The 13,112-nt window shown below is 39.5% G+C and overlaps 1 protein-coding gene across 4 annotated transcripts in view; it reads left to right on the forward strand.

Moving 5' to 3' along the window:
• The window catches only part of GLI3 (GLI family zinc finger 3), a 306,186-nt gene that overhangs the window by 72,436 nt on the left and 220,638 nt on the right, over positions 1 to 13,112 (forward strand). Inside the window, exon 1 of one of the 4 annotated variants that reach the window (XM_081531100.1) lies at positions 3,637 to 3,705. The exons of the other annotated variants lie outside the window; for them this stretch is intronic. Within the exon in view, the coding sequence (XP_081387226.1) occupies positions 3,645 to 3,705 (61 nt within the window). The 5' untranslated portion in view covers positions 3,637 to 3,644. Of the gene's footprint in view, positions 1 to 3,636; positions 3,706 to 13,112 lie in introns of those variants that run through there. 4 annotated transcript variants of the gene reach the window in all.

Genomic DNA, 13,112 nt, shown 5'->3' on the forward strand with positions numbered 1-13,112 from the left:
AAATTTTGCAATCAATGCTGTTTTTAAATCTGACACTTAATAGGAGCAAAGGTGAAAAGCAGGGCAGAGTGAACTGTTAATACAATGCCCAGAGCTACACAGGGTCAGGAGAGCTGGGAAATGGTGTGAGTTGGCAATGGAAGACATTGTGGCTTTTATAGAACTGTGCGATTGCACATAGTATGATTAATAAATAGCTGTGTGCTGAGTCAACTGAGTCGTTGCTGCAGGGAAGAGAAACAAATGAATCCTCACAGGTTATATTTTGTCTGGGGAGTGAGGGTTAAACTGGGCATGAACTCACAGAATGTCTGATACCTCTTTCCCACCCCCAAGAGGGATTTAGGAAAGAAGAGAAATGCCCAAGCAAATACTTGATGGGGCAATTGCAGGGGGAGTTCTGGCATTTCTTTTCTTTACCATTAGCTTGTATTTCAGAAAGACCGAGGGCTTTCTTAAAGGGCCAGTAAGCACTGTACATAAGAACTATATCTAAGAAATTTCACTGAGACTATAATATTTAAGCTTTAAACAGCTCTGCAAAGACACATTTATTTCTAAATTAAACATTCTTCTAAAACATTAAAAAAAATTTTGGGGGGGAGTATAGTTGATTTGCAATGTTGTATTACTTTCTGCTGTACAGCAAGGTAAATCAGCCATAGTATACATATATCCCATTTTTTGTATTTCCTTCCCATTTAGGTCACCACAGAGCCTTGAGTTGAGTTCCCTGAGCTATACAGTAGATGCTCATTAATTATTTTATGCATAGTGTCAATAGTGTATATATGTCAATCCCAGTCTCCCAATTCATCCCACCCCTTCTGTGGAATGGATAAAGGAGATGTGGCACATACATACAGTGGAGTATTACTCAGCCATAAAACTTTTTTTATTATTATTATTATTTTAGAAAAGAATTAGGAAATAGAGAATTTAAAAACTCTCATCATCGACTTTTCGACAATAACCACCACTGCTAACACTCTTTTATACATTTTTGCCCTCTCTGCTCCCAGCTTTTTTTCTCTTTGCTTTGTCGATATTTTTAATCTCTTACTGTGGTCATTGAAAAGTGAACTTTTCAATGTGTGGAGCTTTGAAAAATGAACTTTTCAATGTGTGGAGCTTTGAAAAGTGAAAGTGAAAATGGCTTTGCCATGTCCGACTATTTGTGACCCCGTGGACTGTAGCTCACCAGTCTCCACTGTCCATGGAATTCTTCAGGCAAGAATACTGGAGTGGGTAAACATTCCCTTCTCCATGGGATTTTCCCGACCCAAGGGTCGAACCCAGGTCTCCTGCATTATAGGCAAATTCTTTACTGTCTGAGCCACTAGGGAAGCCACCTTGTCTTATAAATCATGTTTCAGTGAATATCCTTGTAGCTAAGGCTTTGCCTGCAACCTAAATTACTCCTTTGGGTATGCATCCAGCAATAGCAGGATTTGGTAAAGTGGTATATATATTTAAGATGTGTCACAGGGCACCACACTGATGTACAGAGATGTGGGTATACAACATGTACTACTTTTACACACTGATAATAATGCTTTCTCTTTTACTCAGCCTTTACGAACATTTCCTGATTTGATGTCAAGGCAAAACTACAAAGCACTACTGTATTTCAATTTTTACTTTTTTCATTATATAATGAAATAAAAAACTAGTTTTCATTTTATAATTGCATACTTATATTTCTTCTTCAGTGAATTGCCTCTTCATGTCAGTTCCACACTCCCTTCCTCATTTTGGGAGTTCTTTTTGTTATAGAGTAACATTAAAATTTTTTTAATTGAAATTTAGTTAATTTACCATAGTGTGTTTCAAGTATACAGCAAGGTGGTTCAATTATACACACACACACATATTTTTCAGATTCTTTTCCATTATAGGTCATTTTAAGATACTGAGTATAATTCCCTGTGCTGTATGGTAGGATCTTGTTGTTTACCTATTTTATAAATAGTAGCGTGTATATGTTAATTCCGAGACTCCTAATTTATTTTCCCCACTCCCCACTCTGCTATCACCTTTTGTAGCCATAAGTTTGTTTTCTGTTTTTGAGTCTGTTTCTGTTTTGTAAATAAGTTCATCTGTATCATGTTTTTAGATTCCATATATAGGTGATATCATATGATATTTGTCTTCCTCTGACTTAATATGATAATCTCTAGGTCCATCCACTTTGCAGATAACATTATTTCATTCTTTTTATGGCTGAGTAGTATTCCATTTGTCTATCTATCTATATCATCTTCTTTACCTATTCCACTGTTTATGGACATTTAGGTTGCTTCCATGTCTTGGCTATTGTAAATGGTGCTACAGTGAACATTGGGGTGCCTGTATCTTTGAATTATGGTTTTCTCTAGATATATGCCCAGAAGTGGGATTGCAGGATCATATGGTCACTCCATTTTTAGTTTTTTAAGGAACCTCCATACTGTTATCGAGTAATGTTTTTTAATATCTGGCAGACATTCAAATACATTTGCATTAAGCTACATAAAATACACAGCTGCAAGTTTCATATTTAAGAAAGGTAAGAGCACTTGTGAATGGGAGTGCAAGAGACAAACCTGAAGAAGAGAACATTTAGGAACTGTCTGGAAGTTTTTAGAACTGATACTTAACCACATTTTCCTAAAAGAAATATGCATGTAGAAAAGTGCTCATATCATAAATTATACAGTTCAGTGATTTTCACAAACCAAACGTATTTGTGAAAACCAGCACCAAGCCCTCGAAACAGATGGTCACCAGCATCCTAGAGCCTCCATATCTGACTTATCAGCATGGACTAGATGTAGCTGTTTTTGTACTTTACAAATTTGTTACTTGGCTTCTCCTTTCTTGCTCTACATTTTATTTACAGGATTCATTCACATGTCGTGTAGTTTTGGGTGTTCATTCACCTTGTTTTGTGGTGAATGTGCCACAATTTGTGAATCCTTCCTACTGCTGATGGGCACTGGCAGTTTTGAGTGTTTGGTTACAAATGTGCTTCTATATATATTCCTATATATTCTAGTACATGTGTTTCAGCACACTTGGTGTCGGGAGTAGAGCTGACATTTTAACAAACTTTCATGGGTCCACATCCTTCTTTCGTCTTCTCCACCTACCTCTCTTGAGCCAAGTACAGAACAGCACAGACTTGAAATGAATGTTTTTCTGTTTTGTCTTTTCTTGTAGTCACCCTTTTAGTAAGGATGCGAGTAATGAAGTTCTGTTAACAAGATACTGATATAAATTGTGGATAATGACTGTTGGCTTCATCTCTCTGTGAAGCACTACATTTTCCATCCTGTTATTTTCTTCTTCATCAGTTCTTGACTCATTCTAGTAAATGGAAGGTTCAAATTGTCTTAAGAGGAAAGAGTTTTTTAATGTATTGGTGTTACAAGCAACCTTTCTTGGTTTACTAGTTTAATGAAAACCATATCTTTGGGGCAAGAAATTGGATGAAGGCCATGTGCGTGCATGAGTTGAGGTTGAGATGTCCCAAATCAAGATCACACTGCTGTGTGATCTTCTGGTAGAATTAAATAAAAGGCATTAAAAAAATTTATAGCCGCCTTTTACCAGCTTTATGTCTGATTTTTTTTTTTTTTCTCTCTCTAGATTCTTTGGCTGACATGAGTTTTGAAGTTCTGCCATATTCACTTATCAGCCTGTGGCAAATGCAGTCCTACCAGAGTAAGATGAAAGGCTGAGAATTAAAAAAATCCATGTGCTACATAAAAATGGCCTATCCTTTTAAGGAATTGGCAGAGTTACTTTATTTCCCCCACACTTCACTTGCTGTCTTTCTCCCTCCTTTTATTTATCTGAATGTATGGAGAAAGGTTAAATTCTTTTTTTTTTTAAACCATTGTTCAATTTCTTTATTATTATTTTTGTTTATATCTTGGCCATGCTGCTTGGCATGTAGGATCTTAGTTCCCTGACCAGGGATCGAACCCGTGCCCCCAGCAGTGGAAACGCAGAGTCCTTACCACTGAACTGCCAGGGAATTCCTGAGAGAGGTTAAATTCTTAATTTGTTGTTGTTATTCTTCAACCCATCGATTTTATGTATAGTCATCAATACTTTCCAAAACCTGTCTAACCTGGCGATTCACTGTCTCAAGGCAGGCCAAATGTTTGGCGTCTTTCCAGTTTATTGGTATCTCTATAAACTATGAATCACTTTGTATCTCTGTCATCTATGTGACTAAATGTTCATCTCCACAGAAACTCCTGTGAAATGAGTATTGAAGACGTCAAAAATCTCAACCAAGTCTGTGATAGGGTAGTTCATGCCCGGCTTTTCTTGCCGTTTTGTCTGTTTGCTTATTTTCATTCTCCTTGCTTTAGTGTCCTCAATGTTTTATCTGCCACTAAAGGACACTATCCTTAACTTGATGAATAGCAAGATAATACTCTTAATTGATAATCTAGCGACAGTTAAAAAAAAAAAGTGAAAATGAAAGTTAGTTCTGTCTGACCCTTTGCGACCCCATGAACTGTAACCCACCAGGCTCCTCTGCCCATGGGATTCTCCAGGCAAGAATTCTGGGGTGGGTTGCCATTCCCTTCTCCAGGGGATCTTCCCAACCCAGAGAATGAACACAGGTCTCCTGCATTGCAGGCAGATTCTTTACTCTTTGAGCCACCAGGGAAGCCTAGCAACGGTAAACGGGGGCTTGAAAATCAGAACCAATGCCTGGCCAAAGGCTGCCATAGGTGACTCCCCTCTGTGGTTCACTCCCGTGTTTGTCACCCCACCCTGGTCTGGAGCTGTGTTTTCACTTTGGGCGTCTTGTTTCTTGAGATCCTGTTGTCAGGGCCCACATGGGCACCCCAGTGTCCTTTCCCCTGGGGCTTGATTCTAATCAGAGAGATGCTGCTACTGCCAGCCCTGGAAACATCACTATAAGACACTACCTGCAAGTCCCACCCCATTTATTCAATCATTTATTCCTCCCTAGAATGATGCTCTAGTGCCTGTGGTATGCTAGGCAGAAGAGATACCACAGTTAACAAGATTCAGCAGCTACTCTCAAGGAACTTATCTTCTAGTGCTAGAGATGTACAAGTAAATAGCTTATCATAGAAAAGTGTGAGAAATGCCCTATAGATATTGGGTGGAGAGTGGAACAGCCTCAGAAGATGGGCAAGGAGAGGCCTGAAGGTGGTTCCTCTCACTCGGAGCCCAGGACGTTTGGGGTTGGTTGTGTAGAAACTTGAATTTCCTGCAAGGTTTGTGAACAGAGAAGTGGTAGGTGTTTCTAGAAGATTTTTAAGCATTGGAGTGAGGATTACCAGGACTTTTAACATCGCTTCAGTTTTTAGAAATCCCTGAAAAGTTTGCTTTTGCAAACTTTTGAAATTAAGATTAAATATGGTGACTTCCCTGGTGGCTCAGATGGTAAAGCATCTGCCTACAATTCAGGAGACCTGGGTTTGATCCCTGGGTCAGGAAGATCCCCTGGAGAAGGAAATAGCAACCCACTCCATTACGCTTGCCTGGAAAATCCCATGGATGGAGGAGCCTGGTAGGCTATAGTCCATGGGGTTGTCAAGACTAGGATACGACTGAGTGACTTCACTTTCCTTCTTTTCACATGCAATTTTAGGATTCACAAAGTTTCTGTCTCCTAGTTCTTTGTATTTTCTTCCATGGTTTGAAGTTTCTTTATAAGACTGGGTTTTCCTTTTTTGATTGAGTTTTTCAGAATGTTAGGCTGCTCAGTAATTTTACGGAATCTACTTGTTCTCTTTTCAAGTAGCCTTTTAGGTGTTTTTTTCTTCAGTCAGCTGGGGAGAACACAGAAGAAGTTCAAGACTTGGTGTCACCAGTAACTAGATTTCAAAGAGCCGAGGCCTAGGCCTGGCATAAGTAGGAAAGGAGGCTACCCCCTACCTGACCCCAACCCCTGTCTCCCGCCTGCCTCTCCACCCCACCCCACCCCCATCATGCACTAGCAGTGTGTTTTGATTTAATAACATGATGCATTGTATAGCGCATTTTATATCTTCATGACCTGGTCATTGAAATTAAGCTATTTCATGACCTCTGCTTTCTCATTTTCCAGTGTTTATGTGGAAAAATGATTCCGTATTTGGGTTTTAGGAATATGTATTTCTGAGGGGATATTTTTAAAGGTAATTAAATAAAAGTCCTCCTAGCCCCCATGAAATCCTTGATGCGTTTGCAAGTTATTTTAACTTATAAAACCTTCAAATAAAACACATAGCAAGATAAGTTCAAATGGGATGAACAAGTATTTTATGAAAACTTTTGGTGATTTCTGTGGTTTCAATAGTAGGGTTGTGCTAAAACTAAAGATTTTCTATTGATTTACTATATCTTTCAGGAACTGCAGTCTGTGAAGAAGTTTTAATTCCTTCATCATTTCATTATTGCTTTCTCTTGCACTAATAAAACTGCTCCTAGAATGTAGAGTTTCATTGCATAATCTAAAACCTGTTTTAGATTTCTTAAATGCATTGTAACATGGAAGTATATAACCATATTAAAAGACCACTTTTCAAAACTTTGTAGTGTTAATGTATGTATAGGATTTTTAGTGATTATTTTCTGTTTATGCTATTTAATTAGAACCTATCTTTTTACATGTACTTTGATGTTTCACCCCACGATGAATTTCAGGTCCATCAGGTAGGCCCGTTAAATAATGAATTTACAAAGTCCTGGAATATTCACATTTTGGAGCCATTCAAATTTATTTATTTATTTGAAATATAGTTGATTTTACAATATTGTGTTGGTTTCAGACATACAGCAAAGTGATTCAGTTATATGCATATATATATAACATATATAAATGTTGCAATAAGTTTTAATTTTTAATTTAAGTAAGTTTATAAACTTATTATGTTTAATAAGTTTCAATTCTTTTTTCAGTTTCTTTTCCATTATAGATTATTGTAAGATACTGAATATAATTTCTTATGCTTCGTACTGGTTCTTCTTTTTTATCTTTTTTATTTATAGTACTATGTATCTGTTAATCCCAAGCTCCTAATATATCCCTCCCCTCTCCTTTCCCATTTGGTAACCGTAAATCTGTTTTCTGTGTTAGTGAATCTGTTTCTGTTTTGTAAATAGGTTCACATTCAAACTTTAAGAATAGAAAAAGACAGGTACACAAAGTTTGCTTGAAAGAGTGAGTGGAAGATAGTGTTGAAGCATCAGTGCAGAGAGGAAGCCATTAAATTGGCCAAAGGACAGTTCTTGGAAACCTTACAGACCATTCAGGAGTCAAGTGCAAACCAGAGAAAGTCAAGAAAAAAGGAGGAGACTTCCCTGGAAGTCCAGTGGTTAAGACTTCGCCTTCCAGTGCAGGGGCTGCGGGTTCAATCCCTGGTCAGGGAGCTAAGATCCCACATGCCTCATGGCTAAAAAACCAGAACACACACACAACAGAAGCAATATTGTAACAAATTAAAGACTTTAAAAATGGTCCACATCGAAAAAAAAAAGAGAGAGAGACCCTGGGGTCAGGAGAGTTTAGAATTTGCTCAGTAGTATGATAGATACAGCAGAGAGATGGTATATTGGATGGAGATGGTGTTGGGTCCAGTAAAGATGTTGTTAGAGAAAAGTTGAATCAGAAAGAGGCAGTTACGTGGCAAAGGTGAGCTGGTGGTGAGCAGGAGCACTCCTTGCTGGCACTGGGAGGGGTGTGACAGTGCAGGCTGAGCTAGTAGAGCACTCTAGTGTGGTGAGACAAGGAGCAGAAGGAGAGGACAGGCAAGTGCACAGAGATACATACCTGTCTTGGTTTTATTCAGAGTAATTTATGAAGCCCTTGGCAAGGAAGACTATGGCCACCTCTCATAGAAAGAGGTCAGTATTGCATAGAATCAGTGTTTAGATGGCAGGTCTGAAATTTGTGAATACCGCTGTTGTTGGACAGATTGGTGGTGTAGCTTTGAAGATTAGTTTGAAAATACATAAAAAAAAGTGCTTCCTTCTTCCTTTTATGGATCATGCCTCCCTAGAAGTCCAGAGCCAATAATGCATAGGAAGGAAGACAAATAAAAATGACCTTCGTTGCTCTGTGAGGCTGGCTGCTTGAGAGCCCAGGAGAGGCCGCTTCTCTCTGGCTTGAAGTTGCCGTGGTTGCTAACATTCTGTTGAATGAACTGTGAGATGCGTTCACTTTATAGGGAGGGGATGTTACATTTGCTAGCTGGACCATATGAGAACTTTTTTCCTTTCCTTACAAATGATAGAATAGACTAAAGAGACCCAATAGAATTAATAAAATTGTCAAGCACAATAAAAATGCCTGGATTATGTGTCTTGGTTGCTGTTTCCTCCAACTCTTCTTGAGGGCTTTAGTAGAGCTGGACCCAGCCATGAAAGGAGGATGGAAGAATTTTTATCTGAATGGCTTGGCAGGAAACGTCAGGTTTTTCTGCCAAGAAATCGAAATTTCCACTTGTGTCAGCAAGATGTGAATTAAAAAAGAGAAGTGCAAAAAGAAATAAACAAAAACCACACAGGTGCCTTTAAACCCAAGGTGCAAGGTTTTGGAGTCTCAGTCATGATTAATACTGTGCTGTTGAGTTGAATGTATCCCTGAGGGGTTAGGGGGAGGTTGACCAGCATCTTTGAAAGTGTGAAGTGCAGAGGAGACTCAGCTAAGACTTTCTCAAACCGGATCTTGTCCAGACCTCCTTCAAGAATGTCTGCCTGATCTATGTGCCCACATCCAACAGCTAAAGAAACTCCCTTTCCTATTCAGTAGCCTCCCCCGACACTGACTTAACTGTTCATTGGTCTGCTTCACCAACCCTGTGTCAAGGATGGAGACTTAGACGTGGGTGCATCCATATGCATCCAGTGTGGATAATGGCTGATCTTGACCAGTTTGTATTCTTTGTGTTGACTCGGTCAGCCCTAAACCTCCTGGATGCAATTCTTCACACAGGTTGCAGAAACACTCTCTCAGAACTCTCACTAAACTTGCTTTTGCCTTTTAAAAGCTATTTATTTTTATTTATTTATTTGGTTGTGCCAGGTCTTAGTTGCAGCATGCAGGATCTTTAGTTGTAGTATGTGAACTCTTAGTTATGGGATCTAGTTCCCTGATCAGGGATCGAACCTGGACTTCTTGCACTGGGAGCATGGTGTCTTAGCCACTGGGCCACCAGAGAAGTCTCTGCTTTTGCCTTTTGGTCAGGAGATTCCTAATGTGGTGGGAACAGAAAATCTCAAGACTGAATGCTTGCAGGTTTCTCCTCTACCCTTATTAACAAAAATATTGATACATGCCAGTCTGGGTTGTCCTGCCTTCAAAAACAGATCATTGTGGATTATATCTGCTCAGCAGAAGGTACCTTCACTTGTATTTAAAAAAGGCACATTGAGTAGCTTGATGTGGGAAATGGCCTCTGTCACCTTCAACTTCCGGGAGAGTGTGACTGGTTAGACCAATGTGTACTTATTTGTTTTGTGATTGTTTCGGAAAGAACAGAACTCAAACAACTGCAGACACACCTCAAGCTGGATAAGGAGACTGATCTTTAATCACACACATCTCAGATTGTATATTTAAAATTCATTATTTAACACTGAGAGAGGAAACAGTCAGGAAATGTTTTCTATCTTTAAGCTTATGAGAAAGGACAAAATCTACCTTTCCTCACTGTATAAATGGTCAGGTTTAGAATTATAGGGAACTGTCACTCACCTAGAGCCAGACATCCTGGAATGTGAAGTCAAGTGGGCCTTAGAAAGCATCACTATGAACAAAGCTAGTGGAGGTGATGGAATTCCAGTTGAACTATTTCAAATCCTCAAAGGTGATGCTGTGAAAGTGCTGCACTCAATATGCCAGCAAATTTGGAAAACTCAGCAGTGGCTACAGGACTGGAAAAGGTCAGTTTTCGTTCCAATCCCAAAGAAAGGCAATGCCAAAGAATGCTCAAACTACCGCACAATTGCACTCATCTCACATGCTAGTAAAGTAATGCTCAAAATTCTCCAAGCCAGGCTTCAGCAATACGTGAACCGTGAACTTCCAGATGTTCAAGCTGGTTTTAGAAAAGGCAGAGGAACCAGAGATCAAATTGCCAATATCCGCTGGATCATCGAAAAAGCAAGAGAGTTCCAGAAAAACATCTATTTCTGCTTTATTGACTATGCCAAAGCCTTTGACTGTGTGGATCACAATAAACTGTGGAAAATTCTGAAAGAGACCATCTGACCTGTCTCTTGGGAAACCTGTATGCAGGTCAGGAAGCCACAGTTCGAACTGGACATGGAACAACAGACTGGTTCCAAGTAGGAAAAGGAGTACGTCAAGGCTGTATATTGTCACCCTGCTTATTTAACTTCTATGCAGAGTACCTCATGAGAAACACTGGGCTGGAAGAAACACAAGCTGGAATCAAGATTGCCGGGAGAAATATCAATAACCTCAGATATGCAGATGACACCACCCTTATGGCAGAAAGTGAAGAAGAACTAAAGAGCCTCTTGATGAAGGTGAAAGAGGAGAGTGAAAAAGTTGGCTTAAAGCTCAACGTTCAGAAAACTAAGATCATGGCATCTGGTCCCATCACTTCATGGGAAATAGATGGGGAAACAGTGGAAACAGTGTTAGACTTTATTTTGGGGGGCTGCAGAATCACTGCTGATGGTGACTGCAGCCATGAAATTAAAAGACGCTTACTCCTTGGAAGGAAGGTTATGGCCAACCTAGATAGCATATTTAAAAGCAGAGACATTACTTTGCCAACAAAAGTCCGTCTAGTCAAGGCTATGGTTTTTCCAGTGGTCATGTATGGATGTGAGAGTTGGACGGTGAAGAAAGCTGAGCGCCAAAGAATTGCTGCTTTTGAACTGTGGTGTTGGAGAAGACTCTTGAGAGTCCCTTGGACTGCAAGGAGATCCAGTCAATCCATCCTAAAGGAGATCAGTCCTGGGTGTTCATTGGAAGGTCTGATGCTGAAGCTGAAACTCCAATACTTTGGCCACCTCATGCGAAGGGTTGACTCATTGGAAAAGACTCTAATGCTGGGTAGGATTGGGGGCGGGAGGAGAAGGGGACAACAGAGGCTGAGATGGTTGGCTGGCATCACCGACTCGATGGACATGGGTGTGGGTAGACTCTGGGAGTTGGTGATGGACAGAGAGGCCTGGCGTGCTGCGATTCATGGGGTCGCAAAGAGTCGGACACGACTAGCGACTGAACTGAACTGAACTGATTTGATTTCCAACTCACTAACTTGTGACTTTGGGGAACGTCATTTTTCTAAGCAAGTTTCCTTCATCTGTAAATGAAGGATGATGTTAGTACCCACTTTAAGGTTCGGAAATCTCACTACTAGTGTTTTGAATGGTGCTGCCTTATTGTTGGTGTGCATTTCTCAGGTGTGCTTCATCAGTTCGCTGATGGGTATCCCTAAGCTGGCTAAATTAGGGGATGGCACACTTTTTCTGGAAAGGACTAGCTAGTAAATATTTTAGAATTTGCAAGGGCCCTTTGGTCTCTGTCATACCCAACTCTGCTCTTATAAGGAAAAAGCAGCCATAGACAATATGAAAATGAATAACCCTGGCTGGGTTCCCATAAGACTTTATTCATGGACACGGAAATTTGAACTTTACATACTTTTCATGTGTCATGAAACATTCCTCTTCTTTTGATTTTTTTCAGCCTTTGAAAATGTATAATCCAGTCTTAGTACATTGGCCATATAGAAACAAAACAGGAAGTGGGTGTAAGATGCCAACAGTCATCCTAGGAGAACTTGCCTGATCATTTTTAGTAAATATTGCTCATGGAGAAACAGCACATGGATTTCTCGGGAAGATTCAAGTATCTCAAGTCGTAGCAAACCAAGTAGAGAAGAGATTGATATTTTCTACGCAAATTTCAAGTAGGCATACTTCCTAAATGTTGTTTATGGGCCTGATCCAAGATACATTTAAAAAGTAGGTGAAAGAGATGGCCAGTTAAATTATAGGTCATTAACTTGGATCCTCCTTCTTGTTGTGAAACAGCAATTATTTGCTCCCAAGACATCTAGCCTAGCTCTTGATGAAGGTGCATAGCAGTTTGTTCCCTTACAGTTTTTTCTGTATAATCCCATCTTTTCCCCTAGGAATCTGTGAGAAGTTGGGTGGAGTAGATTGGTGATGGCTTATTTTAGATAAGGGGAAGCAGCAGCCCAGAGAAATTCTGTGACTTTGCCTGAAGTTCAACCGATGTAGCAATAGAATCAGCCTTGGAAACTCAGCCACTACCTTCCAACCCACTTGCATCCCACCATCCTGCTTTGCACGATTATTAAACAGATAATGAGGAAATTAGTGCTAGTACATTCATAAATGCCATAATTTATAAAGATCCTTATCATATTTTGTTTAACCCTCAGGAAACCCTGGCAAGTAAGCAGGGCAAGTTTTATTGTCTGCCTGTTAAGTGAGGCAACTGACAATCTGGTATATTTTATAAGTTACTCAGGGTCACACACCGATAAAGCACTGGAGGCAAGTCTGGTCCTTAGGTTTTCTAACTCCTTTTATTATACCAAGCTGCCTTATTATATATATGATATGGCAGTTGATGTCATTAATATCCAAACATTAAAAAATAATTGAAAAAGAAATAACACCCTACCCTGGTTCCAGCCCCTGGCAGTGATTTTTAAGTAGAGGTTTGCGTTATGAGAATTTTTTTTGCTTTCAGAATGCTGCGTGTGCCTCCTGTAAAAGGTTGAATTAAATGCTTTTATTTTTGGTAAGTGGCCCATGTAAGTTTATTATTTATTTATTTTGGTACTTTTTGCTCCAGCTCCTTTGCCTAAACGAAGCACTGCTGCATTTTTATTGCATACCTCATCATTAAAAGAAATTGAAAAGACGCTTGTTAGTTTTAATATTGCATGGATGAAAATCTATCTGGCACTTTTAGGAACAGTTACAATTCCTAATAGTGCATTTTAAGAAGAAGTCTGGTTTTGTTCTTGATTAAGAAAAGAGACAAGACTTTCTGAAATTTGCTATAATTCGATTATCATCTTTCTTGGGGAGAAGGTCTCTTGCTCACTGTGACCCTGGTTTTATTGACTCATTCGGCA

This window comes from Giraffa tippelskirchi, chromosome 10 (assembly GCF_054371585.1).
Source record: "Giraffa tippelskirchi isolate mGirTip1 chromosome 10, T2T-mGirTip1v1.2.pri, whole genome shotgun sequence".
Lineage (NCBI taxonomy): Eukaryota > Metazoa > Chordata > Mammalia > Artiodactyla > Giraffidae > Giraffa > Giraffa tippelskirchi.